Source organism: Ambystoma mexicanum, chromosome 3q (assembly GCF_040938575.1).
Source record: "Ambystoma mexicanum isolate Mex_15411 chromosome 3q, UKY_AmexF1_1, whole genome shotgun sequence".
NCBI classification, from domain to species: Eukaryota; Metazoa; Chordata; class Amphibia; order Caudata; family Ambystomatidae; genus Ambystoma; species Ambystoma mexicanum.
The window spans coordinates 869,826,701-869,852,551 of NC_090926.1; the positions used below are offsets into that span (position 1 = coordinate 869,826,701).

General features: G+C 46.4%; 1 protein-coding gene across 3 annotated transcripts in view; it reads left to right on the forward strand.

Moving 5' to 3' along the window:
* Window positions 1-25,851, forward strand: part of RHOT1 (ras homolog family member T1) — a 1,148,557-nt gene that overhangs the window by 122,907 nt on the left and 999,799 nt on the right. For all 3 annotated transcript variants that reach the window (XM_069654964.1, XM_069654963.1, XM_069654965.1), the window contains exons 2-3: window positions 516-574; window positions 20,122-20,203. In XM_069654964.1, coding sequence (XP_069511065.1) covers window positions 516-574; window positions 20,122-20,203 — 141 coding nt within the window. The remainder of the gene's footprint in view (window positions 1-515; window positions 575-20,121; window positions 20,204-25,851) is intronic.

Genomic DNA, 25,851 nt, shown 5'->3' on the forward strand with positions numbered 1-25,851 from the left:
TCTTTTTTTGTCTCTAAATGCATTTCTGTCTTTATTCACAAACATGTAAAGAAACATTTTGTGAATGCCAGCAGATTCAGGTGACAGTTTAACTAAAAAATGGTGCACAATGATGGTTTGTAACATTGTTTAAACAATACATATGCTTCTAAAAATCAGGAACTTCTTTTTTTAAAAATAAATCCAACACCACATAAATACAATATTAATCTAGTTGTAAATGAAAGATGAATCATTGAATACATTACTATATATAATACATTCTTTGGAATACGCTGTAAGAAAGAGTGTATGGAACCGACATTCCAAGATAGTGACCGCTGTTCCACAAGTTGCTTTGCCTTTTTTTGTTTTGACAGTGTAACATCCGGCTCAGCAGAGTGTCGGTAATGTGGCTGAATGAATTTTGTCTCAGCCTACATTACAAATGTCTATAACGAGTACTATACACATGTGAAAGTGCTTCAGTGCAGCAATATTTGCAGTTTCCAATATGTTTTTCTTTCCTTTTGCAGCCAGCGTCGGTAAGACATCATTAATCATGTCCCTGGTCAGTGAAGAGTTTCCAGAAGAGGTAGGACATTGCTTATATATCTACTTCATAACAATCACCTATCCATGATGTGTTTTGACTGTAGGCAACATTTTGTTTTGAAATGTAACCAAACTATCCTGCTGATGGAAAAACCAAAGGCCACTAAAACACAAATCACACCATGTGTTATAAATAAAGAGCTGAGGTAGATGGAGGGATAATAGATAGATGAAGGAGAGGGAGAAGAAGAAATGGAAGAGGATGGTAAGAACAAAATGTTCGTTTAAGACTGATTAAGGTGAAGGAACTGTGAATGCATCCAGGATGGAACTGTTAGTAGACAAGTAGACAATCGGAGATGTTGTTTTATGGATAGTTTCAGACAAGGTAGAGAGGAGAAAATCTGGTACCGTCGGCAGTGCTCCAGATGATTTGGAAGTGGGAGTATTTTACTCCTCATTCTTTTAAAGTGTATAGTGAAATGATTTTTTAGAGAGTAAAAATGTAAGTCCAGTTTCCAATGAGTTGAAAAAGGAAATGTTTTTGTAATAATCTTGTCTTTGCACCTAGTTATTCATGCACATAAAAAGATACAGGTTTAATTCCTCCTGCCAGGCAGTAATAGTAGTTTCTTCCTACATGATATGGCATTGTAACGCGCCTATAAAAAGTGTTTCATGCACTACTGGTCCAAACATATCCATAGAGCTTTGTGGGTGAAATACATTTTCTGTTGGGGAGTATTTCTACCCCGTTTTTATTTTTTGGGAGTATTTGTAGTGAGTAGAAGTGGCCGATACACCCCTAATCTGTAGGGCTGATCGTCTGCATAGAAGTATTAAGAGAGACCAAAAGATTTAATAATGTGAGCAAGTGGGCTAGTGTACAGAGAGAAAAGGAGCGTGCCCAGCACTGACACATTTTCCGCCTCCAGAACTGACCCTTGAGGGACCCCATGATGGCAGGGAACAAGAGAGGAAATGAAAGTAGCTTTGGAGCCAGATAAAGAGCAATCGGAGTGATGGGAATGAAACTAATTTAGAGCAGAGCCAGTAATGGAAATGAGGAGTTGCACAGTGTTTCTGTGCAATGCTCTGTTAGTAAGACAACTACTGGTCACTGTGATTAGTTTTAATAGGGGGCAGTGGAATCGGATGGAGGATCGGGTAATGACATCTGTGAGCCTTTAAAGTCACAGATGCTAAATGTTTTAGCGGAGTGTAAACCATCAGCTAATGCAGTGATCAAAAACACACTGGACACTGCTGGAACAGCTCTTACCTGAAGGTACCAGAGTCAAAACATGTCTGGCTAAGAGATTCAGACCCGAGACTCAAGCCACCCACCTAAACATGCCTATTGAGGGCCTTGGACTGTCGTGGCCTTGGAACCGCATGAGACTCCAGAAACTTTACGCCAGATCACAAATAGATCTTTTCATTCAACAGAGGGATTTGACTATGAACCGTTGTGGGTGTCTTACCAAAAGCTTCCCCAGAACTTTCACAATCAGACTATACCTCAGGCGCAGATTCAAGTACTTAGTTTGCACACCAGGGTCAACAAAGTACGGCACAGTCTACCTTTCAAAGACAACTTGGAATATGGGGAAGTCGAGGAAGGTATCAAACCTCTAGAGGAGCGGCCTCTGACGCTGCCGCTAAACAATGATGCTCTGGTCCAGGTTCCCTCCCATGTCACCCCGGTAGGGGGTCGAGTAACCTCATTTACCCACGCATGAGGGAATAACTTTTTTTTAAAAACTTTATTGGTTTTTTCCAACAAAACAAACAAACCATGAGACCGAGCACCGGTCGTACTGTGAAAACTGCATCCTTCCCACCTGCTCCTCCCCCCCCCCCCACCCAGTGTGTTGAAAAGAGTCATTGTGCCAAAGGTTGTCATCTAGGTGGCGCCGCTACTGGGGCTTCAGCGTTGTGTGTCGGGCTGGTATTTGAGTCCTGCGTTGGTTCCGATTGTTATGAGTCAGCAGCGTCGGTCGTTGAAAGCAGGTATGTGATGTACGGCCCCCATATGTCCGGAGGGTGTGCATGTAATGACATAGTCTTGATGAAGTCAGTTTCCACATCTTGACAAAAAGGTACGTTTTTCAGCCAGTACTGTAAGTTTGGAGGGGGTCCTCTACCCCATGTGTAGACGATTCTTCTTTGCGCCAGGATCAGCAGTAGATCTTTTAACCTTCTAACTGAACTCAGTAGCGATTGAGTCAGGCCTAGTAGCACTGTTTTTGGCTCGGGGACAAGCTCTGTTTCGGTTATTGATGAGATTTGTTCGAGTACTGCTCTCCAGAAGGTGGCTACTGGAGGACAGGACCATGGCAGGTGAAGGAAGTCAGCTGTGGGTGCCCCACATCGGTTGCATTCTGCTGAGATAGAGTCCCTTTGGGAATGCAGTTTCACCGGTGTGTGGTATGTTTGGTGGAGAAAGTTAAAGTGGATCAGTTTGAACCTCGCATTGATGGCTACTCTGAGTGAGTTTTAGGATGTAGGCCCATTCTTCATCAGGAATCACGCTGTCTAGTGTTTTTTCCCATCTCCTTTTGGCTCCTGCACCGGGTGGGTTCGCTTTGTCGAATAGGCCTTTGTAGATGTTAGTTACCAGGCGCCCTTCTCCCTGGGCTTGGATTGCCTAGTGGAGTAGTGGCCAGATTGGTGGTGGTTAGGGAAACTCGGGATTACTGCCTGAAGCGCGTGTCGTAGTCTGTAGTATATAAACGTGTCGAGGACATTGTCGCCTCCTCTTTCTCGAGCTTGTTGTGCCGTCATGAAGGTCCCTGCTGGAAAGAGGTCGTCCATGGAGTGCACCTGTAGCTTTTCTGTCCAGAGCAGGAAGACTTTTTCGGTTGTAATGGGAATTCCAGGAATGTGCTTAACTGGCAGAAGAGGGGAGATTAAATATGTGGTGGCGACTGGGTTCATTCCGGATTGAGTGACTGGGAACTGCCCAAAGATTATGGCTCGGAGGAGGTGCAGCGTCGCCAGTGCTCTCTCTATCTGGACATGCGGTCTTATGAACTGCCTTGCGTACCATTGGCTGAGGTATTGGGCCTGGGCTGCCCAATAGTAGCGCTCCAGGTCTGGGAGGGCCAGTCCACCTTACCGTGTCGGTAGGGTTAGTGTGGAGTAGGCGACCCTTGCTAACTTGCCGGCCCAGACGAGATCAAGGACCATACTCTTATGCGTTGAATAAGTTTCTGTGTGAGGAGCAGAGGGATGTTTGAGAAGAGGTACAGTAGTTTTGGTAAGATGATCATCTTTACAATTGATACCCTGCCCCAGAGGTTGAGTGGTAGGGACTTCCACCTCTCGATCTTGGCTTGGAGGATGTCTATGGTGGTTTTGTAATTGTCATGAATGATCTCCTCTCTCAGACGGGACATGTAGATGCCGAGATACCTTACATGTGTGTGTTGCCACTGGAAGCCAAAGTCGTCAGCAAATTCAGTGGTGGCGGCGGTGAGTGGGAAGATGACCGATTTGCTGTTAATGATTTTCAGCACTGAGAAGCGACCAAACTGTATTACTGCTCTCATTGCTGGGTTTAGGTTCTCATCTGCGTTCTGTAGAAACAGGGCTATGTCGTCTGCGTAAAGTGAGATGACCATCTTGTGTGGGCCAAAAGAGAGGCCTCTGTGAAGGTGTTGCATATGCATGTCGGCAGCTAGGGGCTCCATTACTAAAGTGAACAGAAGTGCCGAGAGTGGACATCCCTGTCTTGTTCCTCTTCTCAAGTGGATATTGGCAGAGCAGTGGCCGCCTAACGTGATGTTGGAGATTCGTTTTTTGTAGGGAGAGCATTTGCAAAAAACGCTTACCCAGCCCCATCCTTTCCAGAACTGTAATAGTACTGCCACGGCCTGACAGTCCGGTTCTAAGGCTTCCATTTCTCTGAACATCCTTCTTATCCCATATGATGTGTTCCTCCCAGGGACGAAGCCCGCCTGGTCAGCCAGCAACATGGCGGGCATGAGGGGCAACAGCCTCCTGGTTAGGACTTTTGCAAAGATTTTGTTGTCCAAATTTATTAGCGAGATTGGCCTGTATGAGCCGCATTCCATTGGATCTTTGCCGAGCTTGTGCAGGAGGATTATGTTGGCCCTGTATAATGTTGGTGGTAGCTAGTCGTTGGTCAGGGCCTCGTCATAGACCTGGAGGAGTAACGGGGTAAGGAGGTCTGCGAAGTGTTTATAGAATTCACCAGACAGGCCATTTGGACCTGGTGCTTTAGAATTGGGCAATTCCCTGATGACTTCGAGGATCTCCTCAATGGTAATGGGGGTGTTTAATGGTTCTCTGAGCTCTGGGTCGACCCAGTAAAGTTCTATTTCATCTAGGTATCGTGTCAGCTCTGTTTGGTCTGCGGAGTAGTTTGAGTCGTACAGGTCCTGGTAGAATCTGCAAAAATGTTCAACGATGTCAATTGTCGAATGGACGGTGTTGCCTGTTGGGTCTCTCACTGAATCAATCGCTGTGGGTTTTCTATCGGCAGCTATGAGCCTCGCGGGTTGCTCCGGGTTGCTGCCCCTCACCGTATTGCCGAATTTTACGGTGTCTGCCTAGAAATTTAATTTCCCTTTCAGCTGCGTCTCGGAACACTTCCAATTCTTTCTTAATTGCTGCTAGCGATTGTGTAGTATTTGTCAGGAGAGCGCCTTCAAGGTCCTTGAGTTTTAATATTCCGCATTCTTTCGTCATGCAGACCCCTCTGGTAAAACATTTTAGAGTCTCCCACAGAATCCCGGCTGTGGGCACTGTTCCTAGGTTGGAGTCGAGGAAATGTTCTCGTTCACTTCGGAGTTCTTCCGCAAAGACTGTGTCTTGCAGCGCTCGTGGCTTGAATCTCCAATGAGGTCGAGGTTTGGTTGCTTGTGTGGTGTTGCAAACTAGAGACACCATGGAGTGGTATGACAGGGTTCTCGGTAGAATGCGGCAATTGTCCCATTGTAGGCGGCTATGGCAGGACACAAGGAGATGGTCTATTCTCGAACTGGTTCTGTGAACCCAGGAGTGGAAGGTGAAGTCGCTGGTGTTTGGGTTCTGGTGTCTCCAGATATCAATGAGGTCGTATGCTTTGCAGATTTCAGTGATTTGTAGGGACACCTTGGATGGGGTCGCTGTTAGGTTATGCGATTTATCTTTATCTTTAGCTGGGTTCAGGGTCGTGTTGAGGTCGCCACCCCATATGATCGTGGACCGTCTGACCGTGCTCAGTTGGGTCATTACCCAGTCGAAGTTATTGGGACCGTCGGTGTTCGGGCCATATGAATTCACTAAGGTGATTTCTTCTCCATCAATCGTTCCTTGTATCATGAGCGACCTGCCTTGTGTGTCCTTTTTTTGAGCGATTAGTTTGAAATTGATTGCCTTGTTGATTATTATGGCCACTCCCCTGGCGTAGGACGAGAAGGAGGCGAAGTAGCAGTGACATCCCCAGTCTTTGGCCCAGGGGTGTTCGGACGTTGGAAGTAGATGTGTTTCTTGGATGAACGCTATGCCGATTTTGTGTCGGCGTAGGTATTGAGTCATCTTCCTCACTTTCGCTGGTTGATTCCCACCTTTAATGTTCCATGTAGCTACGGTGAAGGCGCCATGTTTTTAATTCTTTGTTTGTGCGGATCATGGCATTTACCTACTAACTGGCGGGGGTGGTGGGCCCTGTTGGGTTGATTTTGTTTGTGGTGTGCTCTTCTCCTGGGTGGAGCATATGGGGTGTCCTGGGTGCTGTACAACTTGTTGACTCCCAACTTGTGTGATTTTCCCTCCCATTTCTTGCGAGCAACCCCCAACTGGCTCGTCGTGGATCCCCCTTTTTTTAACTTGTAACTCGAAAACATGAACTATGCTGTGCTAAGGGCGCTTGGATCTTCCCAAGTCGCGCGGCCTTGAGGGTGTTTTACCCTCTATTTCGTGTTTCCGGCAGCATTGATTGTCGCAGTGCCCCACGTTCTTTTGCTTCAGTCCATCTATGGTGGATTCCACTGGGCCCCTTCTCTTTGAGCTCGTGCTTGGTTATTCTCTGGTGGTCGACAGCCCGCCCGGTCCAGGTACACATTTGCCTCTTCGGGTGTTTGGAAAAACAGGGTTCTTCCCTGGTGTTGTATTCTCAGTCGGGCTGGGAACAGCATCGAGTATGGTATCTGGTTCGTGCGGAGTCTCAGTTTAATGTTTGTGAAAGACCTCCTTTGTGCCTGGACGGCTGGAGAGAAGTCCGGATAAAAGTGGACGGTATCGCCGTCGTGCTGCAGCTCCCCTTTCTCTCTGGCCATTCGGAGTATCGCATCTGTGTCCTTGTAATTGAGTAATTTTGCAATTATTGGACGAGAGGGTGCTCCGGGAGCAGGTCTTAGCGTCAGTATTCTGTGGGCTCTTTCGATGACGAATAGGGGCTAGAGAGTTTCCGGACCGAAGAGGGATTTGCACATTTCTTCAACGTGGTCTTCCATTTTGCCTTATAGTTGTTACTCTCTTACTCCTACTATCCGGATGTTGTTCTTTCTGGAGAGCCCCTCGAGATCTCTATTTTTTGCGTTGATTAGTTTCATTTGGGCCTCGAGGGACGACACCTCGGTATTTAAAAATGATAACCCATCGTCCAAAGTGGAGATCCGTTGCTCTGCTTCATCTAGACGCTCATTGTGGGTGTCTAGCCGATGTTGGACTTTGGATGAGAGGCCGTCCAGCTTACTATCGAAGTTACTGATACCGGATTTCAGTTCCAGGAGCCAGTGCTCTGATGTCAAGGGACTGAGTATCATCGTTCTCTTGGTTTAGCATACGTGGCGGGGACTCCGGTTTGTTGCTGTGTCTTGGGGTTTTTGCCGAGGTTCCAGCTTCGAAGTTCAGTTTGCGCTGTTGTTTGTCGGTTTTCCCCATTGCGGGTACGGAGGGGCAGCGTCGTTGGTTGCCTGATTGTAGGGTTTGTATGGCGGCCGAGGAAGGGGTTTCTTGTGCCCCTGTGGGGGGTTTTGCAAGATGTTTTGCCCGACTGTAGGGTTGGCCTGTGCTGGACACTCAGCCCGCCATATGCGTTCTAGTTGGTGCCGGGGACGGTAGATTATTGGCCGACCACGCCAGTCGGGTCCCAGGATAGTTGGTTCAGTTCGAAGTCCTATGGCCCCTGCAGACTGGCTGTGGTAGTGTCACTGTGCTGCCAAAGTGGGGCCTCTTGCTAGATAGCGCCGAGCGGATTGTTGGGCGCAGCCCGAAGGGGCACAGTCACTCCCCCCGAGGGTGGTCGAGAGCCGCGACAGTGTGGCTCATTGCTTTGAGTGCTCCTCGCTCGAGCCGCCTCCCCCCTAGCGTGCGCCATACCTGGTGGGGCCTAGCCCGTGTTCTGCTCCCTCGTGTTGGCCCCGTCTCCCGGCCATCGCCACGCCGTCAGGATGTAGCTGCCTGGGTCGCCGGCGGGAGTCCGTGTAGCTGCAAGGTTCTGCCGGGATGTTGCTTCTCGGCCGCCGGGATGCCGCCGGGATGGCGCGGGACCGCTCGAGCCCCTCCGGGCCCACGCCCTGATCTCCGGAGGTCGACAGTACCTTTTATGCTGGACGGGGGGGGGGGGGGCAGTGGATTTGGCTGTTGCTGTGGGGATAGAGCCGAGGGGGGCACCTGTAGCGCTGACGTCCCGGGTGACGGACCACTCCGTTCCCCCGCTTTCAGCGCGGGCTCGGCTGGGCCGCGCGACGGCCGCCGAAGCTCTCCCGCGGTCCTTGAGACGCCCCAGCCACCCGGGAAGCAGTGTCTAGGCGGCCAGGGTCTTCGGATCTGGCTTCTGCACGGCTGATTTTCTTCCCAGTACACTGACTGGAGCCTTGGTGGTTGTTTTAGGGAGTTATACTGCCGGAATAAACAGGATTAATAAGGATTTTAATAGGCCGCGCGGGCGCTCACATGGGAGCGGCCATCTTGGTCTGGTCTCTAGCGCCCTCATCATGAGAGGGAATAACGTCAATCAAGTAGGTTTTGGCAACCTTACAAACTGGGTATCGCGTGGATATTATAGAGAAATCGCACAATCCACCTCCATAACACAGAAGAAAGGCTCTAGAACACCTCTTGCAAGCAGAGATTCAGACCCGGCTAGAAAAATAATCCGTAAAGCAAATCCCACTATTGCAAGTAAACGAGGTATTTATTCTGTGTACATACTTGTTCCAAAGAAATACTGAACAAAAAGACCAGTGCTCGACCTAAGGCGTGCAATTACGTCTATCAAGCCTCAAAGGTTCAGGATTACCACGTTGCAGGAGGTCATTCCACTGCTGAAAGAGTGAGACCTCTGGCAACACTGAATATAAAAGATGCATACTTTCATATTTCAACGCTGCCAGCACATCAAAAGTACCTAAGCTTTAAAGTAGATGCTGTTCATTATCAGTTCATAGTATTCCCTTTTGGGATCGCATGAGCCCCTCCAGTAACAAAAGTACTGTCAGTAGTCGCAGCACACCTTTGCAGAGACTGCATTCCAGTGTACCCATATCTGGATGACTGGTTAATAACAGGGCAAGACCCAAAAATATGCTGCAAAAAGACTCAAAGGATTTATCCACCTTCTACACCAACTTGGCTTTTCAGTAAACAAAAAGAAATTCAGCCTGGAACCCAGCAAGCAGAAGAAATTTCTTGGGGCTTTTATGAACACAAAAGCCACTCTAGTGTTCCCCTCCAATGAGTGGGTACAAAATCTTCTGAAACAAGTCTCTTGTTATGTGGCCTATCACCAGATAACAGTCAGGAAAGTCATGAGTCTGCTCTGCATAATGGCATCCTGTGTCTTCATTGTGCCACATGCCAGGCTAAACGTATGTCCATTACAAGAGTGGTTGGCGAATCAGTGGTCTCAAGAAGAGGGGAATTGGGATGATCTAGAGCAAGTTTTGCACGCACTGGTGTTGGCTTTAAAATGCTGGACAAAAGAAAACATGTTAAAGCGAAATCTATTCGCCTCAAGAATGCCAGGGACCGATCACAAACGGGGAGGGGAGTCCTTTGCTTACACCTCAAGGCGCAAGGAAAATGGCCTCTCCCGCTGGCAAAACAGCACTTTTAGTATTTTACAGAGCACTTCATGCATTCGAACAGCTGAAGGGGGGAAAACAGACCGCACAAGACATGTTTTAAATCAACCAACCGGTGGAACACACTTCTCGAGGTTGTCCATACGGGCTGAAAATATTTGGAGATGTCTCCGCACGCACCCCACAATGATTCATAGCACCAATGTAGCCGGTTCGGTGTGGAACTCCCACCTCCCCAAGATGTCCCTTTACCCATTAATAAGATTGAATTCCACTCTCAACATGCTGCCACAGAATCGGGGTTCAATTCTACACACGCAACCACATACAACCAACTTAGCAGCTTTGCTCCTGAGGTCATAGTGTTCGGACACCTCAATTTACCATTCGGATGCATGGACATTTTGAGGGAAGCATGTAATCGTAACACTAGACACTGCTACTTTAAGAAGTGGAAAAGGTTTTTCTTGTGGCGTATAAAGTCTAACGTCAATCCAATTGATTGTCCAGCATCACACATTTTGCATTGTGTTTACTGTATTCACAGCTTGCCTTTACTTCATTAAAGGTGCATTTAGCGGCACTATCTGCATAAACAACATCCCAAAACAAAGTTCCCTGGTAGACGATTCCTGTGGTTGGAGACTTCAGTAAAGGAGTAAAACAATTACACCCACTGTTTGCTATCCCACCACCAGTTTGGGATTTAAACGTGGCACTAAGCAAGCTCATGGGTCCTTCACCATTTGAACCAATGCACAAAGCACACCTTAAAGACTTCACTTACAGGCAGTGTTTCGTTTAGCCATTGTTTCTATTCGTAGAATCGTTGTGCTTCAAGCTTTGTCATTAACTGAGCCTTTTGTTAATAGTACATAAAAAGGTGGTCTTTTTCAGAATGCACCCACGCTTTTCTCCTAAATATATACCTAAATTTCATGTAAACTAATCCATTGAATTACCAGCGTTCTGTCAGAACCCTCAGAATTCAGGAGATAAGGAACTTTGCAAACTGGATGTACCACCTTTTTAATAAAGCAAAGCCCACCCTCCCTCACGTCATTGGGAGTAGAAGGTACTATAAGGGTGCAGAAGTACGACTCTGACACAGAGGGGTCATTGTGTTTGCTATAAACCTTTATTAAAAGGTAAAAAGGAAAAGAAAACCCTATCTCGCCCTTACTCCAAGTGGGGGTTCTCTGCCATAGCTAGTGTCAGAATGCCCAAAGAAAAAGTCGTAATGTCCATTTTTAAAATCCTGTGTCCCTTACATGCTAAACTAACTAAATCAAAGGAGAGGTCTTCTTGTTCCAGAGGAATGCCTCGCTTCCCCTGGACAAAAGGTAGTTCTTGTCTTAGTAAGACTTTCACAAAGCAGTTTCAGCCACTCCTTGGCTGTTAGGGTAAATATTCCCTACCCTATGCCTTCCTCAGACTTACAATGCAGTTCCTTGGGGTCCAGACCCTGGTTGGCAGCTGTGGCTTCCACTTGCCATATACATCCTTGAAGAACAGCAGCATGGATGTACTCCCCAAGCTGTAGTGGGTCCCTGACCCAGGTGGGCAGACCTGGTTCCCACTCACCAAGTACTGCGATGAAGAAGAGTAGCCTGAGTGCTACCCAGGCTCTAGTGGGTCATTCAGGCTTGGTTCACTAACCTTCTTGGCACTTTACAAACTGTCCACCAAGTTCCAGTTCTCTTTAGATGGTGCGAGTCCCAGACTCGCAATTCCGATCTTCTTTTTCCTTTCTGTGGGCTTGGTTCACGCTCCTGCCAAGCCATGCTTGATTCCATGTACTTCCTTGCTTTTCTCTCACAGCATTAGGGTCCCAGACCCTCCTTTTATAGCCTCCCAACTCGTGCCACTACCTCCTTTAGTTATCAGCACCTTCCTAGCTATTCGCGTGGTTTGCACGTTTGTCTGATACCTTCCTGTAGCTCCCCATGCTCTGTGGCGGCTCTGTGGTCCTCTTTCCTTCAGGGACCATGTGGACTCGCTCTCTCGGGCTTCCAGGGGTATTTGGAGCAACCAGAGTCTTAGTCCACCTGCGGGCCGTGCGGTCCTCGCTTCCTGGGCCGGCCTCAGACTCTCTCTCCTTGTTCCTGGCATCCCGCTCAGCACCCGCCTGTACTTCAGGTTCCTCCTGGCTCTTGCGGTTCCTCCAGGGAGGGCTTGACAACTTGTCAAGTCCCTCTTCAGTTTTTATCTGGTTTATTCCAATCAAATGTCGCAAACCTCTAGACTGGTAAAAGTGGTTACAATGGTTATTCAGTATTGCTCCTCACCTCCTCCTCGTCTCAGTACTAAGTGAGTGCTGGTGTGGTAACTCGCGAGGAATCTCCCTGGTCTCTGTACTCTCTACTTGGACTGCCTTAGAAAAGTACAAGGGGTTTGAGGGTAGGATTGAAGAGGCATAGGAAAAGTGGGGTAACCGAGGGAAGTGGGTCTAGTGTCTTGTGATTGGTGGGAATACTGCGTTCTCCTAATGTGGTTGCACTGTTCCCAAAGGGCAGGGTTTCCCCTCCCATGAAATCTACCCACTGAGTACCACCAACAGGGGTACTATCAGTTAGCGTCCTCACCACCCTTTCCTCCTGGGAAGGGGGTTCCCCTTTCGGAAGCAGTGACGTCATCCTGGGATTCGTCACATTGCATCCTCATGTCAGAAACAAAACAATCTGAGGACCTTGACGCGTGAAGCACCATCGGCACATTGCACGTCCCCAATACTCTGCACCAACCACTAGATGTCAGCCTATGCAAAGCATGTGAATGTAAGCAGATGCAAGCATCAGAAAGAGAAGAGAATTATAGGTATGCAATATCAGTCATACACAACTAGAAAAGCTACATACTAGTTTACTCTCTATTCTATATCCTATTTGCAGATAAAGAAACTGAGACCATGAGTGACGCGGGTATGTTGGGGAAATTATACCGAGATACGAGAATAGAATAAGTAATATAATTACTATTCCTGTACTTGCTAAGAGTGATGTAGTCTTGTCATTGCTACAGCCTTGAAATACATTAGATTGTGTAAGAAGTTGATTGCATATGTGTAAACATTTCGGAAGGCTTGAAGAATATTAAAGTGACCCCTGTTGAATGCCTGAACAACTAGAACACTTGGCAGACAGAAACGTGTATATGTTGGGTGTGATCAGATAAGATATACCTATTTAACAGCTTTTTGTGGGCGTTATGAGATACTGTGCAGTACCTGTTTGTACTGCAATTATGTATAAATAATCTGGGGATAAGAAACATATTGGATAGGTTTCCAAAGGAGTGAGAGTCTGTGGAATGGTGTAAAATAGTGTACGTTTTGCATGCACTTTTTACAATATCTTTTTTGATAAAGTGATGAGAAAATATGACGCGTGAAATAAAATAGAGAGATTTTATTGAAAGTTTTTGGATTGAAATATTTGTGTTTATCCTTTTTAGCATATTGAGCAGATGTATGTAATAGGTCAGAAATGGGTTAAATACATTTGGAATGATCTTGACATTAACGATGTAATGGAGTTTTTGACTAACACTGTAGGAAATCACCTCTATTTAAAAAGGTGATATGAAACATTGCTCTCTATGGACCTTATGAAGCCTCCACTGAGAATGCACATGCTTTGGAAGGGGCTCTTATCCCACAGTATGCCTCCCCCATTATTCACGCAATTCACTCTACTTCCATCCTATATTCCTCATTTTCTTTTTCTCTCATGCTATCTTGGCTCCTTTTTTTGTGCTGCTCCTTATGTCTGCTACCCTGCAACTGCTTGTTCATCAGACACCACGCTTGTAATTGTTAACTAATCACTCAGAACAAAGCCCCTTTGTAATGTAGTTGGGTATACTTGCCTTGTATAATTTCAGCTTCCTCCAACTAAAGTAACCTCCAAGTCCATCAGTCAGTCCCACATCCAGCTTGGTGCATTTATGTTCTAATTCACGAATGCTAAAAGTTTGGCAGAACAATGGCCCTTTTTCCTTGTGCACCTATCTAAAGATGATACGCTACTTATCAATTTGTTGTTTTGGTAACATTCTGATGACTTCAAGTTGGAAGCTATTAGCCAGGCTTAGCGCTCACCCCCACAGTTCTCTACGTAAACAAAACACACCATTTCTTACTCGACGAGAATAATTTATCACTAGTCAATGGCTAGTGCCAAGTATAAATTTCGAGGCATGCGTAATATTAATTTTGTCTTATGCAATTGTTGAGTATTTGTATTGCTTTTGTGCCTCATGCCAAAACAGTACTTTCTAAAGGATTCCTTCCACCCACAGATTCCTTCTCTGATATACTTACTCCAGTGCACCTAATCTTTGGTTAATTTTCTGCCACCACTGTGTCTCTGTTCAATGCCTGTATGAGCCAACACTGTCAGCGCCCCCCCCCCCCCACGCCCCAACCCACCCTTTTGGACATTGTTGGGGCTAGTATATATTGAGGTGCTGTATCCCATGACCTCTTGTTTTAGCGCTCTGTTCACTTCACAACACAGATGCACAAGATTTCTGCGTCATGCCGGGTCCCGCAAAGTCCTTGAGCTTCAACACAGGGTATGTTTGTACTGTTTGGATGAGGAACATGAACCCCAGGATTGCGGGTCATGAGTGCATTAGAAGGCACTTTGTGGGCGTCACAGGAAACTGTTCACCTTTTACGACAAGGATGGGAAACGGGATGACCTAACTTATTTGAGATCCCTGGGTGTGGAGTGGAGGACAGAAGATGTCTGATCCCCCAACTTGGAAGGACCAGAAGAAGAAGCTCCACCATAAGCGATTTGGATCTACCACCAATTCTTTTCAGTGTCTCTTCTTCTGAGAGATGTCGCTGCACCCAAGACTCCTCGGCAGAAGAAGGTTCCACTGCTACCGTTGCTCACCGACGCCTCCAAACTGGATGAATGGAGGGGTATTTAGACTGAAGATGCTTGACATCTTCTCCAAGGTCCCGTCACCAACGTCTCAAGTCTTTACACTTTTGGCACTCTCGGGCCCACTGCACTTTCACAAGCTGGCAGGGACTCCTTACAGGATCGTGACCGCACAAGTATGGGTTTGGCCCTGGCTCCTCAATGTGCCAGCGTTGGCTCAATCCACCTCCGCACACCTGCACCAAAATTCCACAGGAATACACCTGCTCCCTATGGGTGACTACACGTTGAAGATGGCCGAAATCTTTAACATTGAGGTGGCCTTAACTCTTTTGGCCCGGATCCCCTAGAGCCTAGGGGAATAACAATCAGCCTGGACACCTCCACCGAGCTGGACATTTAAGCCACAGGGATCTTTTCAGAATCTGATGGCTAAGGTGGTGGTAACATTGGGCCTGTCGACCCCTAACAGACCAAGTTTAATTTGAACTAACAGACATCTGCCACACAACATGGCGGTGGAGGCCCCATTGTTTGGAGGCTTGTGAAAAACCGGTGGACAGAGACCTAGCCAGAAAATACCACCCAGCACCTCCTGATGAATCCTTCCTCTGCAGTCATGCCTCTCCTGAGAGTTTGGTGGTCCAGGCTGCAGCTGCTGACCTCAAAACCTCCATGTTTCCCTCCTTACCGGGAGAGCAAGAGGCTGGATGCATGGGTAAGGGAAGGTGTTTATCTTGGGCGGTCTGGCCCTAAAGGGCAGGGAATGCTTTCTGTGTCCTGAACAAATTCTATTTTGGCCTGCAGGTTTACTGTCTCAGAGGCTCCTGACAGCCTGCCAACTGCAGGCATCGAAAAGGGCTTCTGTGCCCCGGTTCAGAATGGCAGAGTAGCAGCACGTTGGATGTTGCAGTCTGGCCTTGACACTGATGGCTTGTGTCGTGGTGATGGCCACTGGAAACAGTCAAGCTGAGGCATTCCTGAATGAGAACCTTGGGGGTTCATCATTCAGGTGAATCTCCACTATATGCCCTTTGATGGGCACAACCTGTTCGGAGTCAGGGCTGACGTCGCCCTCCATAGATTCCAGTTCTCCAAGGACACAATGAAGTCCCGGAGTCTAGCTTGCCACCAGCCCTCTGTTCCCTGTAGGAAGGATAGAGGTTTTCACCCTTTTCCCCTCTCATCTTCAATGGAAGGGGATAAGCTCCCTTGGACAAGTGGCAGCCATGCCCTCCAACCCCCACACAAGTAGAGGCAGTGGAGCTCAGAGGAGTCATCTCTGCTTTCTTTTGGATTGATGTCCCTCCCCTGGATTCCTCATTGCTCTGCCAGCATGCCCCTCATGGTGGATAGCTATTACACTTTATATGTGCTAGGGGCTATAAAGGTGGAACTGAGGTCCTGGGGCGTGGTGCTTCAATATATTGTGACGCTGACAGCCTGTCCTGTGAAGGTTACGTAGAAGGCTGAATCAGTGCAGACACAGCCTCATAGTGGCGGAAAGGGTTCAGAAGATAAGCTGAGCTGGAACTAGAATATCTGTGGGAGGAACATCCATCCGCAAGTTACCGTGAGGTAAGTGATTTGTTCGTTATTGGGTACACTGCAAAATTAGGGAAAATGAATACTGAAAATAGAGTTAAAAACAACTGTGACAAATGGTCATGCTGAAAATGTAGACATTTAAAACCCTCAACTATACTATGTACTAAAACAATCATAAAATAGATCAACCGACTCCTGGCTGGGATCAATATGGTCCAGAACAGGTGTGAAGGGTTCAGAAGGCATTAAAATGGGTGCTGTGGTTTTGGGTGCCTCCCTTTTTGTAAAGTATACCTTCAAGGCTAGAAAAAGCTAAGTGCAGATAATGTGGAAATGGGTTCAGCTGAGGGTGATTTGGGGGATTCCCTTGGTACTGCTAAATCAACAAGAAATCAAAAACAAATTTCAAAATCTAAAACGCGTTTCTGCACAGAATTTGCTTTGTAAAATTATGCATTGTTATTTTTAGTTTCTTCATTTCAAATGTCTTTATTTTTCACTGTTTAAATTGCTTTGAATGTAAAAATAGTAGTTTTCTCCATATTTATTATTACAACTTCATTTTCACTCTTGGATATTTATTCCAACTTTGACAGGGTAAGTAATCTGACCCTATTGAGAGGTGATGGAGACTCCTCTTAGCCTGGGGTGGGAGGCCTACCAGGGTGAAAGCCAGAGCCAGTCGTACCCCAGAGGGGGAAGGTGGCAGTTGGGAATGTCCCAGTCCCTTCTTTATGTGCCAGTCTGCTTGTCAATAGTAACACCGTTGATTACGTGCATACGTTTGCCACAAGATCCACGCCAGTTTCTCTATTTTCTTCCGAGAAACACAATTCCCACCATCCCTAGCTGTGGACTTACAAGAGAGCAACCCACAGGAGCCACCATGGAGGTGCTGCGTACTGTGCACCACAACCGACAACCCAATGAGAAGAAATTGCTATGAGACGCTGGACAGCCGGCCACTGCAAGTGTCAGCATGTATGCAGAATGTAGCAATTCGTTCCGTGAGAACAATCTGCTGTTCTGTATCAAAGCCAAAGAGCTGCTTCTGTGAAAAGTTGAACTCTCTCACAAACTAGAACATTTTCCCTAGCGGGTTGTCGTTGACGGACTTCGGACCCACACACGAGAAAGGGCTGGCCTTACACCCCCCTTGTATTCATTTTGCTGATTGCAACGTCTCCCGGGAGGGGAAGACTGTAAACGATTGGGGAGTCTCGCAGCAGTGGAGAATCACTGAAAGAGAGATGAGGATAAAGGGGGCTCAGGAAGATGCAGGTTGTTTGGGTGAGGTCCGAGGAGTTGCACAAAGAGGTCAGAAGGTATAAGGTCAGTGTAGAGGAGTGTGGAGGCATTTTATAAGAAAGGTAATGTATTGGCTGGTGAAAGAAAGTGGTACTATGATGCAAGTGTGCGTGCAAGGCATGTGTGGTAGTGAGAGTAGAAGAGTAGGTAGCGAATTAGTGTAAGGGTAACTGAGAAGAAGTTGGAGAGGAGGAGGAGGAGTAGTAGTAATGGTGTGGTGGTCGAAGTAGTGTGGAGAGTTGAGAGTAGAAGGAAGGAGGGAGAGAGAGGCTGTCTGGGTGACAGCTAGAGGGAGGGAGTAAGGGAGGCGAGTAGCGAGGAAGGGACATTGACTGACTGACTGTATTTAGAACATCCGGGAAAAATATATTTAGGACACCACAAGGAGGCAGATAGCCTTTTAGATAGAGGTTGCTAGAAGCAACCCGAGATTGAGGGACTCCGGGGTTAGGGTGGGACTACTCATCCCTATGTTGGAGTGAGAGGGACCACCATTAGGCACTTTGTCTCATTTCAAAATAAAGACCCTTGCACTTTCTGTTGGAATTGATGATGGCAGGTTTACACAATCGGCATGTTTTTATACATTTAATGTTCACAATTCCAATGAATAAGACAAATGTCTATCTTTGCATTCTATTACCGATTCAATCCTTTTCTGTTGTCATGGAAACCATTGGCAATCTCGTTTGTGTTTGTTGGAAGTGACCGCTAGATGGTGCAGCTTGATGGCTTTGCGTTCTTTTTTTATAACTCCCTGTAGCAACTTGTGTGCAGGCACTGTTGGTGCTGCCAGCACATTCGAGAAACTCTGGTGGAGTGTTGGGCGGGGAGACACGGCCAAAACTGAGAATGCAAGCTGGGTTACTGCTTCCAGCCCAGAACGGATGCAGATGATGAAATAGAGAAGCAGAATTTTGCAATGTCTGGTGAGTCCTGACTATTGGTGCTATTGAGCATGGCCCGGGGAGAGATATACAGAACAGGATTTTCCTGCAGTATGGCGTGTGCACACACGAGATGTTGATGAATCGTGAGTTTCGTGTTCGTGGCGCTCGGCCGAGTTTCTTTCCATTTTTAAAGTTGGTCTGTTTTGGCCAAACCTTGTTACTGCCAGTCACCTAACTTACTATCTGCTGTAAGGGAACAGAGTCTCTTGCTGTCGCCTGTCTTGTGATTATACTTGCCACTCTCACCAGAATGCCTGTTACTAGAGCTGGAACGCATACAATTACATTGAGATCAGTTGATACGTGTTTCGCTCCTTGTAAACCCATATATTCTGGAGCTGTGGAGATTTCTTACTATGATGGTAATATAGTGGGCTCACCACCTCATCCTTCACGGGAACAGGCAGATGTCCCTGTGACGCCAGGTGACTATCGTACAATGAACATTTTGGCTAGAAGCACCCAAAGAAGACAGTGCCTAAAAAAACGAGAAATTGAAATTCATGAGTGAAAGATCTGGCCAATTAACAGATTCTTTGACTACTAGCCAGGACTGGAAAATAGACTGTATAACTACCATGAGGCAACAAAGTGATACTATAGGACCACCCGAGACTTCCCAACTGGATAACCCAAGTCATTCTAAAGAGGGCACCTCTGAACCTCCAACAGGGAAAACTGATTGCCTAACCTTAGCAGTGAGTATTGTAACGCAATCCCCTACTAAATGCATAGATAAGGTCATCATTGAAGCCTTCTCCAATTCTAACTTGAGGGGGCCGGGGGTGAGGCAACGAATGCTACTAGTAGTTGGCAGATTGTTAAGGAGAGAATTATCTGTGACCTGGCCAAATCCCAGAATGTTATGGACTTTCATGCCTGGGTAGACTCTTTTCACAAGATAATTCCTCAGCTAGTTAGGGTGTACAGAGTGTGTCAAACAGATTATTGTACAACACAGGTAGTTGCCAGTAAGTTGGAGGGAAGCTGCCAAACAGATCTGAAGCCAGCGATTAGCCCACTGGTTGCAAATGATGTACCCCCTATAGGCAACACTAGGCCGCATGCCTTAGCCCTTAACATAGCCACACCAGATGGTTCCACTGCCCCAATCTGTAACGCGACCATACATCATCCAAAATCACTGGTACCTAGATGTTCCATGATTAATCCAATTTGCCCCCCTTTGAGGAGAGAATTACGTATTAGAAAGACCTCATTGCCAGAGATCATGGACCCATATTTAAAATGATTGGTTGCGGAACAAAGAAACATGGTGATTGTGAACATGAATAAAACCGAAAGACCTGAGCCAAGAGATGGCCTTCAAAACAACGTTTTGGCCGGGTTATGGTCTCAAGCTGGAGAAAGTTGTATTAGGACCTAGGACTTCAGACTTTTGCAGATGGTCCAAATCAAGGAGTGGTCCTTGATGAACGATTTAGATTGTTTTATCGACTATGGCTGTAGTAATCTCCCATTCTTTCAGAGCCGCTGTAACAAACTGGGAAAGCTGACATCTACTAAGAGTTTAAGAAATGTAACTGACTGATTTATTTACAATTTTTTCTTATCCTGTGTTTGGCTGTTCTTATCAATGACTTATGTTATATTGTTTGTTGTATCTGTTGTGTTGTAGCGCTCCGAGGCCCATGGGCGAGTTGGTGCTTAATAAAAACGGAATAATAATGACCCTATAACCCAAGTAACGGCTAACCTTCTTCGAAAGAAGAATACCAATGGTGTAACACATATCAATATACCCTTACAAAGTAAAAGTGCGTATTTTTATTTCTTATGTTTGTGCTGTTGCTACTTGAGGTTTTCTTTAATGTTTTTCTCATCAAGGTTCCGCCACGTGCAGAGGAAATCACCATTCCAGCTGATGTTACACCAGAAAGAGTCCCAACGCATATTGTTGATTATTCAGGTAAAAAAGCTACATTCAACTTCTCTGCATGCAATAGCACATTAATGGTGGTTGCAATCCTTTACCTTTTGATACTTCTCAGATTTGGTATTGACCTTGGCATCGGGCAGGACATTCACAACACTTCGAGTACCCAGCGCAATTAAAGCAACCAATTAAAACATTTCACTTTCCTTGGTGCCAATTATTTTAGAGGAACCTTTTGGATGTTGTCTTAAGTGTCTGACGTTTATAATGACTACTGTTTTTGAGGAGTTTGACTTGTAATGGGACGTATGGTAGGTGCCTTGTCACAGTGAAATGGTTGAATATGCAACTCACGCTGGTTTGAGAGACTTCCCATTATACATTAACCAATAATCACCTATTTCTAAAGAAATGCAAGGTGCTGGAGGGATATCATTCCCTTCTGAACTCTATTTGCTTGGCTTTTAAACTGCCATACGTTTTCTGGTAATCCACCCCTGCTAGTGGTTGCTTTTGCCGGTCTTCATGGTCCCCCACTGCATACTACTTTCTGTCTGCTAGGCTTCCTGTGTATGTATCACCTTTTACATTGCTCTGGCAACTCCATTCTTTGCTAGTTGTGCCCTAGGCATTGTATGGGCCTGAGGAAATTGGCAGGAATATGTACTGCATTCAAAGAAATGCTATGTAGTGTGTTGCAAAGAGACACACCTAGCATGGAATCCTGTAGTTTGCATGTGCCCGAGGGCGGTAGAGAGCAGGGTGTGCCCTTGCATCATAAAGGGTGGAGGTGTGCTTCAGCTGTGTGAGTTTTTACCTGCCGCTCCTCACAACTGATGCAAGTTGTTGACTATCATTATTTGTTTATTTTGCTCTTACCATAATTTCATTTCCGCTTGCCCTATTTTCCGATAAGTTTTTTTGGAAGTTTAACGACAAATTAACCTGGGTTAACTTATAAAACGGTTGTATTATCGGATGCTTTGTTTAAAATGTATCCTTTTTTACTTAATGATGATACTTAAAAAAAAAAAAAAATGAATTCACATTTTGAAATAAAGAAATAGTTCTTCAACCAGCCCTTGTTAAAAATACAGTTTGAGTACAAAGATGCTAACCATAAAGTGATATTTGCATAATCATCTCATCCGCGTCCTCCATGAAATACGATTGATGCTAATTCATAACCTTCAGGCATTGGTGTGCTTAGAGCTCTTTTTGGAATAGCGCTTCACAACCTTGTCAATGGGCTCTATGACCCCAGTGCCGGTGGGGTATGCCATAAAGCAGGCCTTTTAAAAGTCCATCAAATCTGAAGGTTGCAGGCACACTTTTAGTAGTGACTACAGCCCTTGGAAAATCCTGCTAGACCTGCAGGTCAAGTAATTTGTGATCTTCTAGACCCAAGAGAAATTAATTCGATGCAGTTTGTTTTTTGTGCATTGAAAAACCAGGGTGGCACATAAAAAAACATGACCACAATGTTCGTTTGTCTTTGCAATATTCTCCTCCTGGATAATGAAGGGAAGTACTTATTCAGCACATTTGGGAGACATGCTTAGAGTTTATAACTGCTTGTTGGTTAGAGTTAGGGTATAATAAGTCCTAATAAGTATAAACATTAGTAGTTGTAGCAGGATTTGGATATATGACCCCATACCCAATGCAGGGGACATATTTCAAGTTCTAGGCTAATAGCCACCTTTCAAAAGTCACTTGCCACCTCAATTATATACATACAGACGGCACACAATGTCCTACTCACCAAGTGTCAATTGTCACTAACTAGTGGTGAGTACAAATTAGGTCTAGGATAGGGTTGGAGTATGAATTAGTGTTTGGACTTCTAAAACAAACGGAGCTCATACTAGTGCAGGATGTTGCCAGAAAGAACATGGTTAGCTGCTTACTGATGTAGAATTAAATTAATACTGGTAACGCAGCATGTTATTCAGAGGCGGAGCCAGGACTGTCTAACAAATGGGGCCTGAAGCTAATGCAGTTGGGCCCACTGCACTGACATTAACATCTGTAAATGCCCACACAGCGCTGCTGAGTGGGCATTTACAGATTTTGGGTGGGCCTTACCTGCTCAGGCCCTACCCTATCTATGCCGAATGCAGCCGCTCACCAGTGATCTCTTATTGCACAACAGCATTGGCAGAGATGCTCAGAATGGCATAATGTCCTCTGCCTACTGTTGGTTCAATATACATTAATGATACTGGATGAGAGGGCTATTCCTGAATATAGATGAGCCTGTGTGTCTGCGTCTGCAATATGATGACCATACTTAAAGGACCTAAATTTTCATATAATTTTTTAGGCTATTCATTGAGAAACTCGTCTGCTCGCTCCCCTGGGAAGAGGCTGGGTGCGTTGTGGCTGCAACAGCCAGATATACCACAGGCACCGGGCTCCAATGCAGCAGCCCTCGCCCCTACACCCCCACCCCCTCAATTACGATCTGTCCTGTCAGGAATGTATGCAAAAAATGTCTGTAGTCTGTGTGGACGTTGCAATGTCCTTCGCACTTCCCCAGATTTCTAATATTTTCTCTATAGTACTATACTTTAATGGAAGCTCAGCAAGCCACCACTCTGGGCCCTTGCTTCGCAGTGAACCTGTAGTGTTCTTTTTGATCATTCCTGCTGATGCCATTGAACTTGGAGCTTAGGTAGTTGAGATTGCTGATCTTTCTCGGGTCTTGCGGGTGCCACGCAGACTGCTGCTGGCAGCTCTGTGCTGCAATCGTTTGTCCTCCATGGACACATAAAAATAATAATATAGACTTAATCGCCTAGACCCCATCCATAGGTTTGGCTTTTCCCAGATCCATGCCGAAACATCACAAGGCCATTAAACAGCTCTAATACAAACAATATTCATTTTTCAAACCCCTCTGAATGCTTCTATTCCTCAACATCAGTGTTTCATCAACAAACCTGGCACACTCTTGGGTTAAAGCTTAGAAACTCTAGATATACATACATCGATGGTGAATCATTTATGGACTAATCAATGCTGTGACAAGATAAATTTACAAAATGGAATCAATCCTGTGCATGTCTAAAGCACGTAGCATAAACCTCATTCAGCAAGTTGCAGTGTGGTCACTGGGAGTTTTTTTTTTTTTCTTTTCAAATTCAATTTTATTGGTTTTAAACAGCAAGAGTGAATCTTGAGCTAGAAGCACAGTCGAACATACATAGAAACCATATCTCACTTCTGCCCCTTTTCCAAACTCAGATTCAAATAACGTAACTATAATAACAGTACAGTCAAGCATGGGTCCACTCCGACGAGTGAACTATGTAACTCCCCTTCCCTCCCTCCCTCCCATTGCTCATAACACTTCAGTGGCAAGATGATTGCTTTAGTCCGAAGAGACTTGCGACGTGACCACATCCGGGAGTCATTGTCATTGTGGATCGTGAGTCATTAGCAATGTGATCAGGTGTGTGACAGGCACAGGCGTTTAAGTGATAAGGATCTCAATTTTCGTGCATCATGAAAGGCAGTTGGTGAATGCTTTTACTGACTAGATGTTGGGTGGGCGTCCGGTCTTGACATGTAATGGCTTGCAAAGTCACTCCACGCTTCTTCGTGTTGCGCCGCCTTGCCGTGCAGGGCTGTCGTTATTTTCTCCATAGTGTAGATGTTGGTGGCGACTTTCAGCCAGTCTTTTTCGTCCGGTAGCCGTGGGGATTTCCATTTTGTAACTAGGGCTGCCCTGGCCGCTAATAGGAGGGGGGGATACCAGTCCTCTCACATGCACTAGCTCGTCTTTGTCCTCCTCAAGACCGAACAACATCAGAAGGGGAGAGGATTCTCTGTCTATGCCATCTAGGCGCTTAATCCACCCGAGGACCTCCTGCCAATAAATGCGCACTTTGGGGCACCCCCACCACATGTGCCAGTAGTTGGCATCCGCTCCGCAATGGCGCCAGCATCTGGGGCTGGAGGTTTGGAACATCTTTGAGAGTCTATGCGGATCGTACTGCCAACGGTGGAGTAGCTTTACAGCGTGCAATTTGTATTGGGTAGCAATAGACACTCTGGCGGGCGTACTGCATATCTGATCCCAGGCCTGCTGGCCAAATTCTCTGCCGAAATCTTTTTCCCATTTGCCTTTGAGGCGGAGGATCGTGGAGTGGTCCTTGGTGATCAGAGCTTTATACATCCGGGATATCAGCCCTTTGGTCGCGCTGGTCGTGTCGAGGATCATTTCAAAGGGCGTTAATTCTCTGCGCGTGGGGGCTTTCCATTCCTCTCTTGACAGCACCCCTTTTAGCCGTAGGTACAGGAAGATCGGGATCGGGTGGATTTGGAGGGCATCTTCCAGTTCCGAGATTGATATAAATTTCTCCTTCCTCCACAGCTGACCGACTCTTTCTAGACCTGCATCAAACCAGGTTTGGTACCTGGCGTGTTCGGGGATCTTCTCCCTGATGCCTGGTGACCAGAGGTGGCTCAGTGGTGAGGGCCATGTGGTAACTCCTGTCATACCCTTTCCCTTCTTCCAAATGTTCCACATGGTGCCCAATATCGGGTGTTCGCGCAGTGGTTTTACAAGCTTCGATCTTGGAACCCATAGCCATTCTGCGAGGGTCACGTTGCGAAGGAAGTCATTGTCGAGCTGGACCCACTGGAGGTCCTTCCTGTCTCGTAAGTGTGGGACCAGAATCCTCAATTGTGTTGCCTGATAATATATTTCCATATCTGCCTACTCCTCCCAGCTCCTTCGGTAGTATCAGGATGTCATATGCTATTCGTGGTTTTCTTCCATCCCAGAGGAAATCGAGTATAGCTTTCTTGACCTGTCTAAAGAAGTGTTCTGGGATCGTGACGGGAAGGACCTGAAATGGATACAGAAAGCGTGGGAGGGTCACCATCTTGATTGCATTCAAGCGTCCCATCCAGGAGATTGTGAGTGGCTTCCATTTCAGTAAATCAGCCTTTAGGGCAGCTAGGAGCTGAGGGAAGTTCGCCTCGTAGAGCTGTGAAAGATCTCTTGTTATATTGATCCCCATATAGCGTAATGTGGATTCCTGTATGGTTAGGCCGAGGTGTGCCAGCTCCCTTTGTTGTTCAGGGGAGGGTACGTGGAGCGGGAAGAGGATGGACTTAGTTCTATTGATTTTGAAGCCGGAGAGTGTTCCGTATTCCTCAATGAGGTGGATCGCCCGCGGGACTGACGACAGGGGGTTGAGTACGTGCAGCAGGATGTCATCTGCGTACAGGGCCAACTTGTATTCCCTACCGTTCACTCGGATTCCTTCCACGGTGGAGTCCGCCCGGAGAGCTCTGGCGAGTGGTTCTAGGGACAGTGCGAAGAGTATCGCCGACAGGGGGCATCCTTGTCTCGTTCCCCTGGTTAGTGGGAACCAGCGCGAAAATTGGGAGTTCACCATTACTGAGGCTTTCGGGGTTGAATAGACCGCTTTAATCGCTCGGCGGAGGATAGGGCCGAGGCCTATGTGCTTCAGCATGGCTTCTAGGAAATGCCATTCGACCCTGTCGAACGCCTTTTCCGCGTCAATTGACATCAATGCTGGCATATCTGGAGATGTCCTAGATTCATGTATAAGGTGGAGGGTCTTGCGTGTAGAGTCAGCGCCTTGTCGACCCAGAATAAAGCCAACCTGATCGTTATGAATTATCGAGGGAATATGTGTGTC